The following is an 11,949-nucleotide window of genomic DNA, read 5'->3' as shown; positions in this document are numbered from 1 at the left end:
AGAATTAATAAATTTAGTACTGTTTGAGAGCTTTGGTGGTCATCTCTGCGACAGGTTGGACATGGCAGACTTTTGAACAAAATCATATTAATATGCTAGCAAGGACTGGATCCAGACTAGTTGTGTATCACTCATCATTTTATACAAAATTGGAGAGATCCAGTTGAATGCTACATTTGGCAAAATATGGGAAGGAATGAAACCTGTGCTTGTGCATTTACTAGGCTTGTAGGAAGGCCTGCTTTTAGAAAACCCCAAATGAGATTCGAAAACGAAAGTACTGGGACAAATAGAATGGGAAGCAAAATGCAACAGGTTCTTTTTGAGTATTAAATAAAATTATTGGAGGCATCCTGTGATTGAAACTAATGTCCATGTTACTATAAAAGGAGGCCATAGGTTTCACTTTGTTCACAGGAGTTTGAGCTGGAGTGAAACATGAGAATTAAAGGCTTGAGTCAAATGAGCCCAACACTCCAGGGGTCCTACCTTAGCTGTTGGCTGTGGCTGTACTGTAATGTGCCATAAACAGAAAAATCTGATGTTTAACAATTCATGCTGGAGGCTTGAGTGTCGTCAAGGGAGAATCACTGGACTCTTAGAAAGAAATTCTTAATTGCTAGGAAATTGGGATAGTTGATTTTACTGTGCTCAAGCCATCTTCTGTGTCACAGAACCAAAAAAGACAGTGCTTGCTGTAGGAAGATGCTAATTTCAGTCCTGCCTCATATTAAAATAGATCATATCCCTTTCTCAAGCAGGTTTGTTATTGGGAGCACTGCGAGCATTACCCACTGTTGTACTGGGGAATATACCAAGCAGCATTAGTTTTACTCAAAAATTTGAGGCAGAAAAATGGTATAATTTTAGTAATTGAATATTTTTCATTAAGTTGACATAAATATGTCCTAATCTTACTAAAAATTAATGTGTATTTTAGTGCTAGCTTACAGTGACTGCTTTGGGGATAGCCTGAAGCCCTGTCCCCCAAAAAACCATACTTATTCATGTTCCTCTATCTTCAAGGATACTTCTTTGGAAAAATAGGGATGTTTTATGTTAGATAAGGGATGACAAACTACAGTTTGTGGGCCAAATCTGGCCTGCTGCCTCATTTTTTATGGCCTGTGAGAAAAAAAATGCTATTTTGTGACATGAAAATTGTATGAAATTCGAAGTTTAGTGTCCACAAATAAAGTTTTGTTGCAATACAGCCACCCCATTCCTTTAGCTTTTGCATGCTACAGCCGCAGAGTTGAGTATTTCAGACAATGCATGGCCCGCAAAAACTGAGCTCACTTTGGTCCTTTACAGAAAAAGCGTTTGGCCCCTGACTTAGATAAATCCTGGCTGGTCATTGTGTGAAATGTGCATACAGCGAAATATAGGCTTGTATAATTAAACATTTTTACTTCAACCACTGCTCATAATCAATTTCAAAGGGCAAGAGCTGGCCGAGTGGCTCAGTTGGTTAAGAGCTCGCTCAAGAGAGTGCAAGCTCTGAGCAACAGCGGTTCTATTCCCGGCCCAAGCTGAGTTGCCGCTGAGCTGCCAACAGGTGGCAGGATGGCTCAGCTGAAAATAAAAATAAAAGGCAATTTTATTTGGAGCAAATCCAGTTTCATTGGGATTTGTTGTATGGGGCTTTGCATCAAAAGACCCGAGATGTACTCTATGAGCTCCACGCCCCCTAGTGGATTGCTCTGTAAGGTTCAAAATACCGAATTGGCCAAGGATTTCCTTTCCGTCAGAGGTCGAAAGTCGCCTAGACCTGGGCAGATGTTGACAGATATTGTCATGGCCCTGGGCAGGTCTAGACACGTCAGCGCTCATTTCTATTCCCTTTCCTGCAGCCCAACAGAGAAGAGACTAGGCTCCGAGGGACCTGCCCCTTGCCCCTCCCCCAAATCGGCCGGTAAAGCCGCACGCCTGTCACTCTCCCAGGGCTATGGGGCTTGTAGGTCCTCTACGCTGCACACAGGTGGCATGATCCAACCGGGAGTAGAAAGGAGGGTCAGCCTCAGCAGCCAATCAGGGCTCGGCCCCAAGCACCAGCCAATTGGGCTGGGTCAGTTGGGTTCAGCCAATCAGACCCGATGAGGAAGACCAGAGTAAGCGCTTGCGTCTCTCGCATGTAGCTCTGGGTGGCGCTTCGTGGGGTCCGCGGGTCCTGACCGGGTTCCTAGCTCACTCCCTGGTTCTCGGGGAAACCCGGACTCACCGTCCCGGAGGCATGGGGCGGCAGTGGAAGCCAGTCATGAGGGTAGCTGAGCAGACGGGCTGCGTGGTGAGCGCCTCCCGGGCCGGGCAGCCCGAGGCGGGTTCGTGGAGCTGCAGCGGGGTGATCCTGAGCCGCAGCCCGGGCCTGGTGCTGTGCCACGGGGGCATCTTCACCCCCTTTCTGCGGGCCGGCAGCGGGGCGCTGACCGCAGCCGGCGCTGCCTTCCTGCCCGGCGACAGTTGTATAGAAGACCTGCGCCTGCACGTGCAGTGGGGCCCAACGGCCGCGAATCCCACAGGCCGCCCGGAGCGGGGCCGCCCCTGGCTGTGCACGCCTCAGTGCGCCGGCCTAGAATCCGGCCCGCTGGCCCGGCTTGGCGGGTCGCCCGTGCAGCTCCCGCACCCCGCCGAGCTGCTGCTGCTGTTGAGCTGCCCAGCATTCCGGGCCCACTTCGCGCACCTCTTCGGGAGCGAGACAGCTGAGCAGTGGCGCTTCGCGAGCACGGCGCCGGACGCCGAGGTGTCAGAGGACGAGGAGGAGGATCAGCTGAGAGCGCTGGGCTGGTTTGCGCTGCTGCGAGTGCGGCCCAGCCCGGTGGAAGAGGCGGATGAGCGCGGGCCGAGAGTGGCCGTTGCGCCTCTGGGGGCTCTGCCCAAGGGCTCGCCGCTGCTGGCCTGTGGCTCCCCGTTTGGGGCCTTTTGCCCGGACATCTTTCTCAACACGCTCAGCCGCGGCGTGCTCAGCAATGCGACCGGCCCGCTGCTGCTCACAGATGCGCGCTGCCTGCCCGGCACCGAGGGCGGCGGCGTGTTCGCGGCGCGGCTCCCGGGGGTGCTGGTGGCGCTTGTGGCGGCGCCCCTCTGCTGGAAGTCCCGCGAGTGGGTGGGCCTCACGCTGCTCTGCGCTGCCGCCCCTCTCCTCCGCGCCGCCCGTACCGCGCTTGGCCGCCTGCACCCCTGTGCTGCTTCCCTGGCGGCCCTCCTGCCGCCCGAGGTGGGCGCCCCATGGGTCCTGCCCCTCCGAGACCCCGGGTTCCCGTGGGCAGCTGCAGCTGTGCTGGTGGAATGTGGCACCGTTTGGGGCTCCGGAGTAGTCGTGGCGCCCCGCTTAGTGGTGACCTGCCGGCATGTGGCCCCCCGCGAGGCGTCCAGAGTTCTGGTGCGCCCCACCACCTCCAAGTAAGGCCCACAAAGCTGCTCCCACTCTACTCCCTTACCAGGTCCGAGATCTGGATGTTAGGGCTCAGGTCTTAATTTTCAGGATTACGGAGGCCTTCTGGCGTCACGCTGATGCTTTGGTGGTGTAGTGTGAATAGAGACCTGGGACCCTTCCCTCATCCTTGGCTCCCAGAACCCTAGTATGGGCGATTCTGGCCCTTCTGGCAGGGGCACAATGAGGCTTGGGTAATATGCCAAGCAACTCTGGATTTGGGAGCTGTGGGGCATCCCTGCCTACCTGCCTCTCCCATTCAGATTTCCTTCTGGGCAACTTCTGTCTCATAGCCCTGCCCCCCGCACAACTAGGCCCTTGGAATGGAGACTTCCTAACCCTACCCACACCCCCGAAGTGGTGGTGAAGTCCCAGGGGCCCAGGATGCGCTCCCTCTGGGATAATGAGTTGAGCCTGTTCATCCTATTTATCTCTTAGACCTTACCCAGAGCTTCCCTTCCAGATCAAAATTGCAGATGTGGGCTTTCACCTAATTAAAATGTGGGCGTGGAGCCCAGGCAGATAGATGGGGTTTGAACAATCTTTGAGTGACCCTGGTGGGTAGTCAGGTTGGGACTTTAGACAGTCGCTTGTTCCCTTACTGAAGAGGACACTCTTGCCCTCCTTTGCTTCCACTTGCTCTGACAGTGGCTTTGGCTTCCTGGCTTGGTTTTCTAGTACATGTTCTATTTCCTCTGTAGTCCCAGGTGCTTAGGCCACAGCAAAGCAGGATCACACCTTGGAGTTAGTAGTGCCCGATGTTCTCCTGTACCTGGTTCAATCTAGCCTCCCAGTTCAGGCCTTTCAAAATCCTATTGAATTTCCAAGGTTAACTCAGCCCGGCTTTTGTCATAGAGGTCCCCACTGGCAGCTGACAGGATAACCACGACTTTATAGGGAAGACTGATGATGACCATTTCCCTGGGTATATAATCCTGGATTCCTCACCGTCCCCCACCCCCACACCACTCTTGCTCCTAAGAAAATCAGCAGGTCTGCTGGAAGCTACCCTGAAAAGTGTGTAGCAGGAAGCCCCTGTGTGATCTTGAGTGAGTCACTTATCTGTCTAAGCTGCCTTGCCTTGAGTTGACATGTAAAGTCTTGGAACAGAGCCTGGCACATAGTAAGTGCTATAGAAATGCTGGCATTTCTGTAAACAAGGACCCAGAGGGATGAAGTCATATTATGCCTGCCCCACCAACGGACAGGATTGTCGGTATCAAACGAGGCAGTGAAGGAAAACACTGGTCATGTTTGCTCTGGCTCCTGCCACTTAACTGTGTGATCTTGAGAAAGTTACTCAACCTTTCTGGATCTCAAATGCACCATCTAAAATGGAGATAATACCAGTGCCTCATTCAAAGGGCTCTTGTGAGGACTAAATGAATGATGTCCACAGAGCGTTAACACCAGGGCTGGCCCCAGTGCTCACTGGGTGTCTGTCAGGTGTTTATGATCATGGTGACATGCAGGAAGCTTTGCAGAGACATACTCTACAATTGGTAAAGCATGTCTGGAAATACCCCAGAATGGTTAAATGACATGCCAAGAGTTACCGGCCTGGTAGGTTTCAGGGCTGGCAGCAGATCTTTTAACTCTCAAGTTCATGACTTTTACTGTCACTCATCCCTTTGCTTCTTCCCTGTCCTAAAGGGTCAGAAAGCTGTCATTTTGTTTCCCTTGCTCCCAGGAGTGCCAAGATCTGGGGACATGTAGTGTTTGCCACTCGGGAGACATCTCCCTATGACATAGCGGTGGTGAGCCTGGAGGAGGACCTAGAGGGTGTCCCCATCCCTGTGCCCACTGAGCATTTCCACAAAGGTAAAGGACAGAGGGGCCTGCTGATCTGGGTGGACCTTGGGAAGGGAAGTCAGAGTTGGGCACTCAAACACTGCAGATCGGGGGGGCCAGTCTCCCAAGCTAGCTCCTTGCCCTGCCCATGCTGGACTGGTGAGTCAGGTTGGCATCAAGCTGGCATGAAATCCTGGTTCCAGTGCATTGGCCGTGGATGCTCTTGGAGGCTTCCCTGCTTGTGCCCAGCATGCCTAAGGTGCTGAGGGGTGGGGCAGGTGGGATCCCTGTCAAAGGATGAGCTCGCCTCTTTCCTGAGGCCCTGTGGCAGTGTAGTATGGAGATGCTGGGCCTTGGGGGCTCCTTATAATCCTGCAGGCTGGTCACATAGGTGTTGCTTCAGTGGCATGATTTGAGAAAAAGGTCTTGTGATGCTGCCACAGAAGCACCAGAGGTCTTGCTTTGTGCATGCAGTGTAATATAACTGCAAAGAGTACAAGCTCTCTGAGTTAGCATCTCTTCTGCTGCTCACTAGCCCTGTGTCCTTGGACAGGCAGCTTAATGTTCTCTGCCTCAGTTTCCACATCTGTCTAATAGGGGTAGCTCCCTACTCCTGGGTGTTATGAGGCAGGGGTGAAGGACTCAGCCCTAGGCCCTGAGCATTCAAAGCTCTTGGTAAAGGAGGGTTTTGTAGTCATCGTCACCATTTTTTTCCACCAAGGGACTTCTTAGTCCCAGGAGTAGATGGATGTTAATTCTACAAGCATTTAATGAACATCTAGCTAGGTGCTAGGAACTTCAAAAAGTGACTGCCCAGTCTAGCAGGGGACAGAGGGCAGGGGAACAGCCTGATGCTAAGGAGAAAGGGTTAAGCAGATGCAGGGCTGGGAGCTCAGTGGCGGTCCTGGCCTCTTCCTGTGGGGATGTGGGGAAGGCTCTCTGAAGGCAGGAGTATCTGAGCAGAAACTCAAAGGGCAGAGTTTGGAACTTTGGAGAGGACAGGAATAGGGTTGGGGAGGCTGAGTCCTGCCAGACAGAGGAGGCTTCTCAGCTTTACCCTCCTTCCCTCTCTGGCAGGTGAGGCTGTCAGCGTGGTGGGCTTCGGTGTCTTTGGCCAGGCTTGTGGGCCCTCAGTGACCTCAGGCATCCTGTCAGCTGTGGTGCAGGTGGATGAAACACCAGTGATGCTGCAGACCACATGTGCTGTGCATGGCGGCTCCAGTGGGGGACCCCTCTTCTCCACCTACTCAGGGGACCTCCTTGGTAAGCAGCTGCTTGGCCCTCTCGCAGCCCTCCCCTTGCCGGAGCCTCAGTACCATCTAGTGAGTGCTCAGTGTCCAGCCCTGGGAGCCACTCTCTGTGTTCTTATGTCCAGGAAATAGTTAGCCAAGGTTTTCAGGCTATTCTGCTCCTGAGTGTGGAAAGAGACAGACGCTGAACTGGGAAGGAAAAAGGTCTGGGTTCTGGTCCTTTCTCTGCCACTAAGCCACTTGGTGATTAAGGTGAATCACTTAATCTCATTCAATCTGTGAACCTCAAGAGTTGGATTAGTCCAAGGGTCACAGACTCCAAAGCCTCCAGAGACTGGGCAGGTAAAGTGAATGAATGAGTGAAGACAACAGGGAGTGGAGGGTCAAAGGTGAACTGGGGTGAACACCCCTCAGCTCCAGTGTCGTTGCCACATTGTGAAGGAATGTGGGCCTAAAACTGGCTGATCTCCGATTTTTCACAAGAAGCTGTGGACCTTTTTGTTCGTGGATATGATTGTTAAATCTTTCAACTTTTAAAGTTTGGTAACTAAGTCAGGTGGGTTATTTATTTATTTTGAATAGTCTATTGATCTATTTTTAAGAAAAGCCAACATGAGTCCACATGGAGACCTCCCACTGCAGTCCAGCACTCAGGGTCCATGTGCACGTCCGCTTCTCTTCTTTCTGACTGCTTTCCCCCATAGTGAGAGACATTGCTCTTACTAGCGACAATATTGCTTATTTCTTCAATCATAGTGTGCAAATAAAGTCAACCATAACTTTTAAACATGTGGATACAGAAATATTTATGTATATGTATGCATGAGTATGCATATATATATGTATATATATCCCAGCTCTGTCTGCTGTGACACCCCCGTTGCAATGAACACACTCAGAGCCCAGATCTTGGTTTCTAAGTGCCATTCTCTAGTAAAAAGAATGGGAAACTAGGACAGGGACAGGGAAAATCCAAGATGAGCCTGGAGTACCTGTGGTACTGGAAAGGAAGGAAATCTTAACAATGACAAAATGACGGGGCATGTCAAATGTTGAAAGAACCAATAGCTGACTTGAAGGAGCTTCTGCTAGAACAACTTGAGCAACAAAACAAATAATAATAGTGTTGGATTATAAACCAAAGGAAAAAATGAATATCCATTAGTCCACAGTGCTATAAATAATAACCCAATAAATTTTTAAATGGAGACAAGCAACAGCTCTTCCTTACAAAAGATTTCCAATTAATAAATGCAGAAGAAATGAGGGAAATAGAAAGTCATTAGTGGTTCACCACAGTAGGAATTGCTGCAGACAGGATCCACTGATGTATGCTAAAATCAGTGGGCAAACGTTTAAGTAGAAGCTGGATCTTTGCCTAACCCTAACCTACGTAATACCTTACAAAGGGGAAAATATTGGGTTGTTGGAAAAGTCATGACGTATTTTGTCTATGTTTTTCAAAGGTCATTTATATAAAGAACAAAGATCAATTAATGATATATTGCCCATTTTGTTCGATAAGACCAGGCGAGTATGGTGGGTGTGGCAACACATCCCATCCAAGCTCCAATAATTTTTGACGGGTGATCAAACTTGTGTATGGTCTCACGTTGTCGCGATGGAACACAACTCCTTTACAATTAACAAGCTTTCGGACGTTTCTGGGTGATGGATTCGTTCAAACTGTCCAATTGCCAACAGTACACATTCGAGTTGATTGTTTGGTTTCTTGGTAGGAGCTTGAAAAACAGGACATCTTTAAAATCCTACCACACTGAGAGCATAACCTTCCCCTGATGAATGTCTGCTTTCAGTGTCGTTTGAGGCGAATCATCATGTCTGGACCAAGACTGTTCGCACACCACATTGTTGTAAACAGTCCACTTCTCATCACCAGTTATCAGTTGGTTCAAAAAAGGATCGTTTTCCTCCCATTTAATGAGCATCTTGCAGATATTTATATGTGCCATCAAATGAACTTCATTGAGTTCACGCGGAACCCAAATTTTGAGCTTGCTTACATATCCTAGCTTCTTCAGGTGGTCGTGAATGATGGATGTTCAATGTTTCTGCAATCTCTCGTGTTGTGTAATGTGCGTTTGACCCGATCAATGCCTTTATTTTGTCGTCATCAACCTTGGTGGGCCTCTCTGACTGAGGAACATCATTGATATAAAAATCACCAGCATGGAATTTTGTGAACCATCGTTGGCACTGATGTTCTTGGAGAGCATTGTCACGTAAACTTTATGCAACTTTTCACAAGCTTGATGCATGTTCTTCCCTTTATGGAAATAAAACAGTAAAATATGGCAAAACTGCACAATTTGGTCTTCCATCTTCAACTTGTAAAATTTCCAAAACTCAACCAAATTGCTCAATTTTTTTTAGAATGAAGCTAGAACTGTCAGCTGTCAAACGGCATAGCAATAACATAGATGCAAATGACTCTAGTACTTCCAAAAATGAACTAGTGCCATCTGTTGCAAACATGCGTCATGACTTTTCCAACAACCCAATAGTAAATCTACAGTGGAGAAACCTGGCAGATACCACCTTAGCTGAGTGGTCAACGTTAACATCACAAGTAATGGTTATAGACATCATACATCTCCTAATAGGAAGCACTGAGAAGGATATGTTGCTTCTCAATAAAGCATAAACCTCAATCTTATCATGGGAACACATCAGGTAGACCCAAATTGAGGGAAAGTCTACAAAATTACTGGACCTGTATTCTTCAACGTGTCAAGGCTTCATGAAAGATAAGGAAAGACTGCGGAACTGACCCAGATGGGAGGAGACTTAGGAGGGGTGACAACTAAATGCCATGTGGGACTCTGGAATGCATTCTGGAGCAGAAAAAGCATGAATGGAAACACTGGTGACACCCAAATGAGATCTGTGCTTTAGTTAATAGCATTGCACCAAGGTTAATTTCTTTGTTTTGATCAATGTTTTATGGTGACATAAGATATTTAACAGAAGGGAAAGCTGAATGAAGGATGTAGGAACTCTGTACTATTTTGGCAAGGTTTCTGTAAGTCCAAAATTGTCTTAAAAAGTACATGCACACACATACATGCACTACGCAGGCCAAACAGAAAGTGTCTGTGCGTCTGATTCATTTATTCATTCGCTTACTTGAGTGCCCCCTCCATGCTGGGCACTGTTCTGGGTGTGGGGAGACTGCACAAACAAAACAGAAGTTGTGCCCTCGTGGACCTGGCCCTGGTTGGCGAGAAAGATAACAAAACAAGTGAAACAGTGTGTTAGAAATTGATAGTGTTAGGACAGTTAAAGCCAGCAAAGGGGAGCAGGGTGTGGGGAGCTGGTGTCCATGAAGGGAAGGCTAGCATCTGGGGGCTTCAAGCCCCCAACAAGCCTAGAGCTTCCAGGATGGAGATGGGCCCCGCTTCCCATCCATCTGTCTGTCCCCTGGCTCACACCCCCTTTTCTTCTCTTGAATCCTCAACAGGCATCGTTGCCAGCAACACTCGGGACAATACCACGGGGGCCACCTACCCACACCTGAACTTCAGCATTCCCATCACAGTGCTCCACCCGGCTCTGCGGCAGTACAGTCAGACGGCCGACCTGGGCGGCCTCCGGGAGCTGGACCATGCCACCGAGCCAGTGAGGGTGGCCTGGCGGCTGCAGCGGCCCCTGGCGGAGGCCCCACGGAGTAAGCTCTGAGGCTGTCACCCTCTGGAAGGAGAGCCACCATTTTATGCCTTGGGAAGCGCTGAGGCAACGCAGCCTCTGGATCCTGACATGGCACGCCCCAACTGGCGACTTTTCCATCGCTGCTCCCCTTGTTTGGTTCTGGAGTCTGGATCAAACTTCTCAGCCCCGTGGGTCTCAAGCCCAGCAGCCCTTTTTGGGGTGCTTTCTCCAGCCCCCACCTCTCTCTGCCCCCAGCACTAGATTCACCTCTGTTATTCCCCACCTGGGGAGCCCAGCATAACTGCACAGCAGCCCTGGTCCTGACACACAGACGCTGGCTGGAAGGCAGCCATTGTGTCTGTTCTCTGTCTCCTGGTGGCCGCTGGCTGTCTGGAGCAGCTTCTTCCCTGGGACCTTGGCTCCTCTCCGCTCGCTGTCAGGGTTGGGTCGACAGAGCACTGGGGCTTCCTCAGAAAACCTCGGCAGAGAGACCCTGCTCTGAAGACCAGGGACAAAAGAAAGGAGCGTCTCCCTGTTCTGCCAGACCTATGGGGAGGCAGAGTCCCCGAAAATCAGGACTCCTGTGTCTTCATATGTCAGGTGTCACTGAAGGGCAGGGCAACTCTGACCCAGTGCCTTAATTTTCTAACCCTACAATATGTCTCAGGGATCTGGGGGGTAGAATGTGTCTGATTGGGGTTTGGGAATAAACAGGACCTGTGGGAGGACCTCTATGCTTGCATGTATCAGCTTCTTTCTTTCCTTTTTGTTTTGAGAGTTGAATCCAGAATAGGCAAGCAGCAGGCACAGAAACACACCTTTTCTGTCGCACACTCTCGGTGGGGTTTGATCTCATAGGATACTCCCATGTCAGACTGGTCCTGGTAGCTGGTCATGGTGCCAGTCAGCACTGGATGGTGCTTGTAGCTCCCAAAAGGTGGTGTGGTCTTGGCCTGGCAGCAAGTGTTTCCAGAGTATCTGGGATGTGCCCAGGTCTGTGGTGGGCCCTGGGGTGCGTGGGAGTTGGGCAGTTCAAAGGTGAATGTGAAGATAACCCAGCAAGTCAGGAACATGTGGGCCCTCAAGAAATGATTGTTAAATCACTGACAGGTTGGATGCCATTTGTGGCGGGCTGGGGGGCTGATTCTAAGTACAGAGAATCCCTGGGAGTACTTTATGTCTAACATCGGCTTGTAGAGTGCCAACTCTGGGCAACCATAGAACACTCCTGTGATGGTTGTTCTCCCTTTCATGGATTAGGAATGGGCCCAGAGGGAAAAGCTAGCCTGAGAGAAGTGCCGCAGTAAATTAATGGTAGCAGGGGGTGAGGGCTGAGTTCTGACTGCTGGGAGGGGTAGGGGAAGGGTTTATTTGAGCATGTATGGGTACCGAGTAGCTCAGGCTATTAGTGGGAGACCGGCGTGTCAGCCCATTCGTACAAAGATCAGGGCAGCTCTGTCCTGTTCGGATGGAAGACTGTCCAGGAAGGGAGGATCAGGCAAGGCTTCATCAAGATGATTTGAGCTGAACCCTGAAAAGAGTAGGTGTTTACCAAATGAACTGGAAACGGACAACCTGTGTTCCAGGTTGAGAGCAGTGGGAGCTGGTATAAGGAAGTGTGAAAATACATTCCTGTCCTGGAAGTACTAAATGGAGAGAAAATTGGAAGAGCAGGTCTGGAGGCTGGAGAACCAGTTACAATGGTGTGGGACAAGACACCTAAAGCAGGACTCAGGGGCTCTCTGCATCCACACTCTGGCACCATTGCTCTTCTGGGTCCCCAGGGGCTGAAGAAGGAGGTAGAGACTC

At 50.2% G+C, this 11,949-nt stretch overlaps 1 protein-coding gene across 3 annotated transcripts; it reads left to right on the top strand.

Annotated features, from left to right (window-relative positions):
• Positions 1–2,113: 2,113 nt before the first annotated feature.
• On the top strand, positions 2,114–10,874 carry TYSND1 (trypsin like peroxisomal matrix peptidase 1). 3 transcript variants are annotated; one of them, XM_019625178.1, is made up of 4 exons: positions 2,114–3,399; positions 5,121–5,251; positions 6,299–6,484; positions 9,953–10,874. In XM_019625178.1, exons 1-4 carry the CDS (start codon positions 2,234–2,236, stop codon positions 10,168–10,170), a joined length of 1,701 nt encoding a protein of 566 aa, XP_019480723.1. In that variant the 5' UTR covers positions 2,114–2,233; the 3' UTR covers positions 10,171–10,874. The 3 variants fall into 3 exon arrangements, with proteins under 3 accessions (XP_019480723.1, XP_019480731.1, XP_019480740.1); XM_019625186.1 differs by lacking the exons at positions 5,121–5,251; positions 6,299–6,484; XM_019625195.1 differs by lacking the exons at positions 5,121–5,251; positions 9,953–10,874 and having other exon boundaries at positions 6,299–6,372.
• The last annotated feature ends 1,075 nt before the right edge of the window (positions 10,875–11,949 follow it).

The sequence above is a fragment of the Hipposideros armiger genome, unplaced genomic scaffold (assembly GCF_001890085.2).
Source record: "Hipposideros armiger isolate ML-2016 unplaced genomic scaffold, ASM189008v1 scaffold_15, whole genome shotgun sequence".
Lineage (NCBI taxonomy): Eukaryota > Metazoa > Chordata > Mammalia > Chiroptera > Hipposideridae > Hipposideros > Hipposideros armiger.
Note: the sequence above shows the minus strand (reverse complement) of the source record. Positions and strands in the feature narration are given on the sequence as shown.

Excerpts from the sequence above, each read along its gene's own strand:
- TYSND1 (XM_019625178.1), top strand. The coding sequence starts at position 2,234 with ATGGGGCGGCAGTGGAAGCCAGTCATGAGGGTAGCTGAGCAGACGGGC. Across the intron at positions 3,400-5,120 it reads GTGCGCCCCACCACCTCCAA|GAGTGCCAAGATCTGGGGAC; the intron begins GTAAGGCCCACA and ends CCTTGCTCCCAG. Across the intron at positions 5,252-6,298 it reads CACTGAGCATTTCCACAAAG|GTGAGGCTGTCAGCGTGGTG; the intron begins GTAAAGGACAGA and ends CCTCTCTGGCAG.